The following is a 9,979-nucleotide window of genomic DNA, read 5'->3' on the forward strand; positions in this document are numbered from 1 at the left end:
AACGGGGATCGGGTTTCCTCGACCCCGATATTTCCCCGGCCAAAAAAAAAAACAAAAACAAAAACAAAAACAAAATCAACATCAACATAGATCATCAGCTAACAAAATCATCAACAATTTTTAAAGAGAGCTAAACGAAGAAATCATCAAAATCATCAACAACATTATCAGATTTATGAGATTATCAAAATCATCAACAACATTGAGATCTCAGCTAACAAAATTTGATACAACAGATCTCAGATTTGTGGCACATAGAGAGAGAGAGGATGACAGATCTCAGATCTAGTTTGGTGACTGACGAACGAAGAAGGAGATCGGCGGCGATGATCGACGATGGAGGAGGTGGACGTGGGTGGACAGAGGTGGAAGAGAGACGCGAGAGTAAAGCGGCGGTGCGAGCTATACGGCGACTCCGGCGTCTTGGACAGTGGCGTGGTGGCGCCACTAAGGAGAAGGAAATGTGCGAGCGTGTAAGAGATGAGATCCGAGGGTGAATTGAATAATACTGGAGAGGAGAGGAGACAGATCTATATATTACAGAGAGTCTGACCGAGAGACGAGGGTTTCAAAATAATCTGACTGAGAAAGTGAAGGTGAATTGAATAATCTGAGGGTGAATTGAAGTCAGTGCTTTATATATATATATATATATATATATATATATATATATTTAGAAAGTGAAGTCAGTGGCTTATATATATGTATATAAGGGTAAAATTATAATTTAATATCGGGGATAAACTGGGCCAGGAATCGGGGACGGGGACAGGGACGGGGCCGGGCCGGGTACGGGACTGGGACACTGATCCCCATCCCCGGCCCGAATCTGTTCGGGGATTAATTTTTAAATACCATCCCCGTCCCGTCGGGGGTATTTTTCGGGAAAAACCCACTCAATTCGGGGTTGGGGGGTCGGGTCCCCATCGGGCCGGTTTCAAATTGCCATCCCTAGGAGAGCTCATGGACGTACATCAACCAAACATTAAAGACCCCTTTGAATGCACCCACTCATTGAAGCCATTTATGCTAGGTATCATGAAAATGATCATGAAAGATTCTCTACCGTTAGATTACACATACAAGAAAATACCACACACTAATCAACGGATAAAAAAATTTCATAAAGCATTTCATGATATTTTTATTATAATTTCTAATATTATTCTGAAAAGAAACCAGACTACAATAATACTATTATACCAACTAGTTAGTAGCCCTAAAGCTAAAGAACTTTCTATTGTTTAAAGAAAAATATTAAATCAGCATAATGTTTATACAAAATTTATTATAAAAATGATATGATAGTGACATATTTAAAAATCAAAAATGTTTGGGACCCCCAAAACTGGGGATCCCATGACCCCTAAAATAATGTGAACCAATCATATGTTTTTTTTTTTTTTTTTTTTTTTTTTTTTTTTTTTTTTTTTTTGTTTCCTTCCTAGACCAATCACAAGTGAGTGGGGCTTGTGGAGATTATGTTTTTTGGAAGTTTGTAGCATTCTTGATTTAAAAATGAAACTACCTTATTGAATATTTTATTTCAAAATGAAAAATCCACATTAAATGATGTGGAGTTTTGATGGGCTTTGACAACTAAGGTCATAAAACTTATAATGGAAATGTTTTATTTAATTTTCTTTCTCTATCTTTTTCTTTTTGTTTTGAATCATATGGATTCTTTTTTTAATAGCCCTTATTGAAAAAAAAAAAAAAAAAAAATCAATCTAATTTGCTAATGTCATGGATGGGTCCAATTTTGGAGTCAAGTTCAAACTTTATTTTCTAGTTCGGTAAACAATCGAGCCAAATTTTACAAAGCTGGACTCGACTCAATTTATTTAGAGCCCTAAACATAGCCATTTAGGTGTTCTTTTAACATCCAACTAAAAAAGTCACATTTTTTTAAAATTTTTTTGCTTTTAGTATGCTTTTTTTTTTTTTTTTTCCAAACTTGTGTGAATTTTTTAACTTTTTTGGTTCGTCTAATATCGAAGAATCTAAAGGTTAAAAAAAAATTTAAAAGTTTACTAAAAATAAAAAAAATCTAAAGTCAAAAAATCAATTATTTAATTATTTTTTGGCTTTTAGTCAACTTGTTTTAATTAATAATTTTTTATTTACTTTTGTGGTTCACGTAGATTTTAAAAGTCTAATTTTTTTAAAAAAAAATCACTAAAAAAATAAAATAAAATAACAAAAGTTACTATAAAAAAAAAGTCAATCCGAATTAGTTTTATTTTTCAAAAAAAAATTAGGATAAATTATATTTGCCTTCCCCGCAGTTTAAGAAAAATACAGTAACTCTATATTTTTGACATAATTATATTTTGGCATCCCTTAAGATTTTAATTTATATAACAATTAGGTCATTTTTTATCAATAATTCGTTAGTTGTATGAATGAAAAAAAAATAATATTGTCATTTCTTATCTACTAAAATTAGGGGTGGCCACGGTTCGGTTTTGGACGGCTTGCGGGTTGGATTGGATCAGCCTGAATATATGCGGTTTGGGGAAAATTCAACTCACAACAGCCCACAGTGCGGTTTGCGGTTTGTGCGGATGGGGTTTGCAAATATACGGACGGTTTGTAGACTTGATTTTTTTCTTAAAAATTTTATTTTGGAGCCTTTTTTTCCCCATTTTGTAAATATTTATTTTGGGTCATTTTTCCCTCCGTTTTGAAAAATCTTCCAATATTAATAATTAATAAATTAAAACTTATAAAATTAAAAACACAACAAAATCAATTCTAAACACAAACAAATCATTCAAAATCCTAAACTTTTAAACCATATCATAAACTAAAACAAGCACATCTTTCAAAATCCTAAACTAGATCATCAATTTCATTCATTATCTACTACCCAACAATATACAATTAAAGTAAAATCATTCAAAATCCTAAACTTAACTAAAAGTAATTCTTTATTAACTTTTACATTCATCTAAAATGCAATAATAAAATAACAACGGTCCAAGGTTTTTAAATAAATAAATAAAAGTCTAAGTGCATGTGGGTTCTTGTGGGTGCAGGTTAAACTCACAATCATGCTATATTTCAAATCGCATCCGTCCGCATTGTGTCTGCGAAACCGCCCATTTCCATGTGGATCGATTCGGATTGGACGGTTCGGATAATCCTATACCTAACCCTAACTAAAATATATATTTATTTTTATTTGTTTCAATGTTTAGTTACCATATGCATTAGTTTTAGATAATTTAGCCTTGCTAAAGGAGAATCAATGTAATTATGTCAAAAGTAAGGGCTAACTCTATATTTTTTAAACCTCGAGGAGGTGAGTGTAATTTACACACAAAATAAATAAATAAATAAATAAAAAGGGTAAATTACAAACTAACCCTTATAGTTTTGAAAATTACAAATATTCCTTATCAAAATTTGTCATTTAACAAAGTTGATAGAAAAATGAAATTCCTAACTATTCTTCTGTACAACAATAAAATCACTACAACTATTGATAATATCATTAAAAATTATTAATTGACTTAATGAATTATTAGTGAATAGAGTTATTTGTTATGCAATTAAAAATTTTAAAGGGGAAGATATAATTTTTAAACCTATAGAACAATTAATATTTTAAACAAACCTCATAGTGTATTTACAATTTACCAAAAAAAAAGGTAAATTACACTTTGTCCTCTTTATATTTGGTCATTTCTCACTTTGGTCCTTAAATTTATTTATTTTTTCCACTTTGGCCTTTTATGTTTTAAGTTTTTTCTAATTTATTCCAAAAGTTTATTTATATCCAAAATTAGACTGAAAATGACACATTAATAGCCACATGAAATAAAAATATTTTATTGTATATAACTTATATTTCTAACACAAATCTGAATTCCAATACAATAATACAATTTTTATATTGTATGACATTTTCTATCTAATTTTGAACAAAAAATAGCTTTAGGAGTAAATTAGAAAAAACTTAAAACATAAAAGGCTAAAAGTGAAAAAATAAATAAATTTTAAAAATCAAAATAGAATAATGGCCAAACATAAAGGGGCAGAATGTAATTTACCAAAAAAAATAGTCACCGTTATACTTTCTTTAGAAGGGGCCCTTTTCCCTCCATGCGCCTCCCTGTCTCTCTCATCATAAAAATGTCTTTGTGCAAAATTTGGTCCTAATTTCCTCCAAAGCTGTCATTCTTTCCTCCTCCCTGGATTTCTTGAATCCAAACTCATCCTTTCTTTGTTCCTAATGTTGACAGAAAAGGTATGATCTTCACCCATCTTCTCTCATTGCATTCCTTATCATTATTTTGTGTGTGTGTAAGTGTTTTTTTTTTTTTTCTTTTCCCCATTCTTTGATGATTAAATATTTTATGTCTCTGACAATGAATTGAATTTCCCATTTTCTTAATGGAAGAATTAAAAATAGGTTCTTGATGGTCTCTTATTTTGGGTGTTTTTTTAACCAAAATTGTGCTTTTATCCATTCTTTTTTATGAATTTAAATTTGATGTTTGGCATCTATTGCTTATGGGCATTCTGTGTTTGAATTTGTGGAATATGTGTTTCCATTGGGTCACCAGGATCATATCATTTGATCCCTCATTTTGTTTTTTTTTTTTTGAGATAGTAAAAACAATTGATTCTCGATATTGGGTTTTTTGAACCTTTGATTTCGTGGAATATTTACAATTTGATGGGTTGCTCTCTTTGTTGCATGTGGGCATAGTAAATCTCTCAATAAGGGTTTTTGAAAGATACATTTGGATGTTTTGGTGCCAAAATCATGGTTTTTTGTTTTTTTCGTCTTCATTTCTTCTCATATTTTTTGGAAGTAAATTAAAGGGTGGCTTGGCCCAACAGTAAGGTTTGTTGTTGACTTCATGGTGGCGCAGGTTTGAGTCATGGAAACAATCTCTCCAAATATAGGGTAAGATTGCATACATTTTGTCTCTAACCCCGCTTTAGTGGGTGTTTGTGCGGTCGGTCAACCTTTTTTGATATATGGAAACGAAATGAAGCATACTATGATTTTGTAGGTTGGTGTATGTTTCATTTAAGAAAGGTATTTCTTGGGGTTATTCCTAGGAAAAATCAAATATTCTTTTATTGTTTTAGATGTGCTATGGGTTGTGTCTTATATGAATACTTGGAATTGAACAAAAGTATGTTCTCATGACACCTATGTGATTAATAAATACTGGATTCAAATATTTAGAAGGAAAATATGTTATTATTCTTGGTTCCATTAGATCACGTGCATTTCCATTTTTCTTTTGATTACTTCTTGATATCATAGTTTTCATGATTATTTTTCTTCTAAGATTTTTGTTTCTTGTACAAATAGACTTATTTTATTTGCCATTCTTGAATAGAACGAAGAGTCTTACGAACCACTATCTAATGGATGTTGGTAAAGGATCAAATAATGCCAAAAAAGTTAGAATTCCAATACACGCTTCACATATTTTCTTGCATAAATTTTTATACACTTCTATATATTTGTATACACTTTTCACATATTTCAACCCATCCTTGACCACCACCCATTGGACAGTGGTTAGCATTTTGTTTAAAAGAATTCAAAGATATTTTTCACCAACACATTCTCTCTCTCCCTCTCTCTCTCTCTCTCTCTTATTTGGACTTCATTGTTTGGTTTCATTTTCACTGCAGATGGGATGAAGACGTAAATGGGTATGAAAGGTTCAAGGGTTCTAGACTTCTAGATTTTTTATTTTTTTATTTTTCAAGTTTGAGTTATCTCCTCTCTAGCCTATCAAAACATGTTCTTATTGTTTTATTATATTATCAATTTGAATTGGATAAGGATTCAAGAAAAATAAGATCTATGATGTGATTTTGTTTTCTTCATGGTGTGAGAGCATGGTGCAAAGCAATGTACTTTTGATACTTCTAAAGGTTGTATACCTCCATTTATTCACTTGATTTTGTTTATGTGTTTTGAAGGAATTCAGATGGAGGAAGAATTGCAAACTGAAGATAATGTATATTATTTTAATCCTTCTATCCCTTTTGTTACGTTTTCAGATCCTTCCAGAATGCCTGAGAACTGTACCTTTTCTTCTTCTTTTTTTTGGCTTTTAAATGGTCAGACGTAGTTTAGAAAAGTTCAAGTTCTACCAAGATTAGAAATTAGAAGTATTTAAAGCAATTTAATATAATTTTCTCAGCCCCAGAGGACAATTTTGTTAGAAACACTCACTGTTCTTTTGGATGTATCATTAAAATTGAGTCAGTTACGGTGGTTTTCACATTTTCATTCCTTTGGTGCAAAGTATTTCTTATAACATTTTAATGCAATGGTGGTGAATTTGATACAGAGGTTATGATGGTCACTTAAAGTGAAATTTGACGAAAATTATATGTTTCGTGAATCCTGTGAGACAATTATTTCACAAGTGTGAAAGGAAACAACTAGGTGCATTTCAACCTTATCAGAAACACAATCATTTCAAGGCCTCTTGTCAGAAGAGATCATAATGAATTGATTTGGTATGCAAGGGGCTATCCAAATACACATCACAAATTATGCTATTTGACTGATTTTGAGAACATGGTTTTGCTTCTTTTTTCTGTGGAAGTTTACAAGCATCATATGATCGAGAATTTTATTTTATTTTATTTTTGCCAGGAAGACAACATTGTGAAGCTTTGGAGCTCACAATAATATCTGCAATAATTATATCAAAACTTGGTGAGGTCTTTTCTTCGAAATTATAACAATTTGTTGACAGAAGTTCTTTCACTCTCTCTAAGAGATCTTGCTTTGTCTGCAGATTTGTTAGTTCACATTTTTCTTCAGTACTCTAGTATCTTATTTCTATGGAGGAGGAGGTGATTGATATCCCGGCAACCCCAGAGCCAGAGGAAATTGTGCTCGAAGGTGATTTTTCAAAAACAAACTCCGCAGAGGAGATGATTGATATCACAGCAACCCCAGAACCAGAGGAAATTGTGCTCGAAGGTGATCATTCAATGAGTAACTCTGCAGAGAAGATGATTGATATCTCAGGAACTCCAGAGCCAGAGGGAATTATGCTCGAAGGTGATCAACATTCGAGGCACTCCACTGGAAACTTAATTATTTCAAAGAGAGAAGTGAAAGTCCTACCCCGTTATCTCACTGGTTCAATGGGTTCGTGCCATGATTATTGCAAATATGGTATAGAACACAACCTCGAGAAAAAGGCAAGGCATCCCAGTCTAAAAACAATCAAAGCAAAGGCAGGTGAACGCCGATATCAGCCTGAAATTATAATTCTAGAAGTGAAAAACAAGAAACCGTTGATCAGCTCAAAGCCTTTGGCCGATTCCAAGAGCCAAACAACTCATGACAAACACCAGGTCATTGAGAAAGAAGCTCCGGTATTAGCCAAGAAGATAGCTGTATTGGCCAAGAAAGTACCTGTATCCTCAAAACCTTTCTTCTCACCTGGTGACAGAATCGATGTTTCTGCAAAACACGTGAATGATTTAAGGCCAAAACCTGTGCAAACAAAGTCATCTCCTTTCTCATCACCAGGGCGTTTAAGCACTAGAAGATACAGTGAAATCCTTCCATGGAATGGAGGTCTTCAAGCAAGTCTGGTGAGAGGTTTAAGCAGTAGAAGGCACAGTGATACCGGCATAACTAAGGAAATGAGGACTTTAAAACTCAGAAAGAAAAACAATTTGTTGCCACCAGCTGTTTTGCCACCTCCTCCTAGGCCTCTTATCAAGAGAGAATTGACTGCAAAGTCTGGGCAACGTAAGGAACTGAAACAAGTTTATCGTCTGAAAAGTCAGAATGGTGTTAGAAGAGCTGAACCCAAGCAACCCATTGCTGAAAAAGTTCCAGAAAAGATGATATACGTCGTTACAACAAAACCTGTGAACCTAACTGTGGGAGTCACAAAAAATGGTAACAAAAAATTGGAACAACATCGACATGGAATGCCAACCTCTCAATCACTCCCATCCACTGAGAGCAAGAAACTGAGACACACACAAAATGGTATTCACAGCAATCAATCATCTTCATTGTCACTTCTGTCCTCTGAGAAGAAAACTTTGAAACATACTACGCGAAATGGTATTCACATCAATCAATCATCTTCACTGTCATCTCTGTCCTCTGAGAAGAAAACTTTGAGACATACTAAAAATGGGAATCGTAATGCTCCATCATCTGCATCTTCACTATCCTTATTGTCATTATCCGGGTCTATGAAGAATGACAAAAAAGACCCCATCTCTGAAGGCAGTGGAACTAAAACTGAGAACCGAATGGCAAGTCACACTAAGAGGCCTAGAAGGGTTGTGAGAGTTAGCTCGGAAATCAAAGTTTGCACACCCATGAAACTTAATTTCACTAGAGGAAAGGTGATTGAGGTCCAGCCTAGGAACCATATTCCAAGGATACTCAGATTTAAACAAAGAAGGGTTCTGGGTGAGAACCACAGTGGCAAGGCTGATATTAAGCAGATAAACTTCAGGAAAATAGTTGGTACTGCTGATTTAAATGGTTCTGAAACCAAATCTACAAATTTTATTCTTAGACACCAGTCTGTAGAAGGAAAGAAAGATGCTCAGAGTTTGTTGAACAATGTGATTGAAGAGACTGCAAGCAAGCTTGTTGAGACCAGGAAGAGCAAGGTTAAGGCTTTGATGGTTGAGGTCCAGCCTAGGAATCATATTCCAAGGATACTCAGATTTGAGCAAAGAAGGGCACTGGGTGAGAACCACAGTGGCAAGGCTGATATTAAGCAGAGAAGCTTCAGGAAAATAGTCGGTACTGCTGATTTAAATGGTTCTGAAACCAAATCTACAAATGTTATTCTTAGACACCAGTCTGTAGAAGGGAAGAAAGATGCTCAGAGTTTGTTGAACAATGTGATCGAAGAGACTGCAAGCAAGCTTGTTGAGACCAGGAAGAGTAAGGTAAAGGCTTTGGTGGGTGCTTTTGAAACCGTGATCTCCCTCCAGGATACCAAATCCTCAGCAACAAACTAGTGCATCCTGAGTTGCTAAAGGTTAGTCTCTATTTAAATTATGACATTATAGCGGTTTTTTTATGTTATCATCCATATATATTTTGAAATTCAAGTAGGATTGAAAGCACAATATTTTCTGATATTGTAAAACAGATGGAGAAAGATTTGACTTGAGAACACTTGGATAAGAAGTTGGCTGTCTGTGCTTTTCTGCGTGTCTGTCTTCTCAATGGTGCATTTCTCATTTGTTTTTTCTGTCCTTTCTCATTATTTGTTAATTCATTTTATACTTCATGAGAGAGGCAAATTTAAACATGTATGTATATTGTGCAAAGCTATGTCCATACAGCTATTGTGATTTTTTTTTTTCTCCCTTCTTTGGAGTGTCTATTAGAATAATCCATTGTTCAACATGGAAATCATGGTGTAAGTTTGCTATACTGCTATGTATGTTTCAAAACAGATATGACTGTTTTTACTCATCTGCAATATAAGTTACATACTATTTACCTTACGCATTGAACCCACAAAGCAAGATTGTAATTGTTGTGATTGTCTTGGATTGTTGGCACATAAATTTCAACTAAATTTATGACACGTATAGAGCCTATGATAGGAAGGTTGTAGATAATCACTTCCTAAAAAAGATCAACATGATTCGTTGAAGTACATAAGTAAAACGACTGTGTATCTCAACGACGTTATTCAAGATGCTCAAGTGACACGTGGAGGCTACGAAAGATGACACCTGTAGAGCCTACAGCAAGGACACCACACAGGATGAAACCCCAAAGATCAATCCGGTTAATCAGATATACGATTAATCAGATAGCGCTATTATTCAAAATTCAAATAGCACTATCATTCAATTTGAAATTCAAATTGAAGATGAAGCATTCCTATCACCTGATGGCCCTCCATAAATATGAGGACCATCACACAAGACGGGGGATCAGAAAATCTGAAGTGGAAAAGATCAGAGAGAGAGAAAG

The 9,979-nt window shown here is 33.9% G+C and overlaps 1 protein-coding gene across 11 annotated transcripts; it reads left to right on the top strand.

The window, feature by feature from the left end:
* The first annotated feature begins 4,117 nt into the window (after window positions 1-4,117).
* Window positions 4,118-9,518, top strand: LOC114309014 (uncharacterized). 11 transcript variants are annotated; one of them, XM_028254706.2, is made up of 6 exons: window positions 4,128-4,255; window positions 5,668-5,688; window positions 5,962-5,999; window positions 6,647-6,709; window positions 6,792-9,026; window positions 9,141-9,518. In XM_028254706.2, the coding sequence occupies exon 5, from the start codon at window positions 6,838-6,840 to the stop codon at window positions 9,004-9,006; it is 2,169 nt and encodes a 722-aa protein (XP_028110507.2). In that variant the 5' UTR covers window positions 4,128-4,255; window positions 5,668-5,688; window positions 5,962-5,999; window positions 6,647-6,709; window positions 6,792-6,837; the 3' UTR covers window positions 9,007-9,026; window positions 9,141-9,518. The 11 variants fall into 11 exon arrangements, with proteins under 11 accessions (XP_028110511.2, XP_028110507.2, XP_028110514.2 ...); XM_028254709.2 differs by having other exon boundaries at window positions 4,158-4,255; window positions 5,970-5,999; XM_028254708.2 differs by having other exon boundaries at window positions 4,180-4,255; window positions 5,668-5,697.
* The last annotated feature ends 461 nt before the right edge of the window (window positions 9,519-9,979 follow it).

This window comes from Camellia sinensis, chromosome 15, assembly GCF_055761805.1.
Source record: "Camellia sinensis isolate YWXY chromosome 15, ASM5576180v1, whole genome shotgun sequence".
Taxonomy (NCBI): domain Eukaryota; kingdom Viridiplantae; phylum Streptophyta; class Magnoliopsida; order Ericales; family Theaceae; genus Camellia; species Camellia sinensis.

What these genes read in the sequence shown, in the direction of transcription:
- LOC114309014 (XM_028254710.2), top strand. Translation starts at nt 6,838, where the DNA reads ATGGAGGAGGAGGTGATTGATATCCCGGCAACCCCAGAGCCAGAGGAA.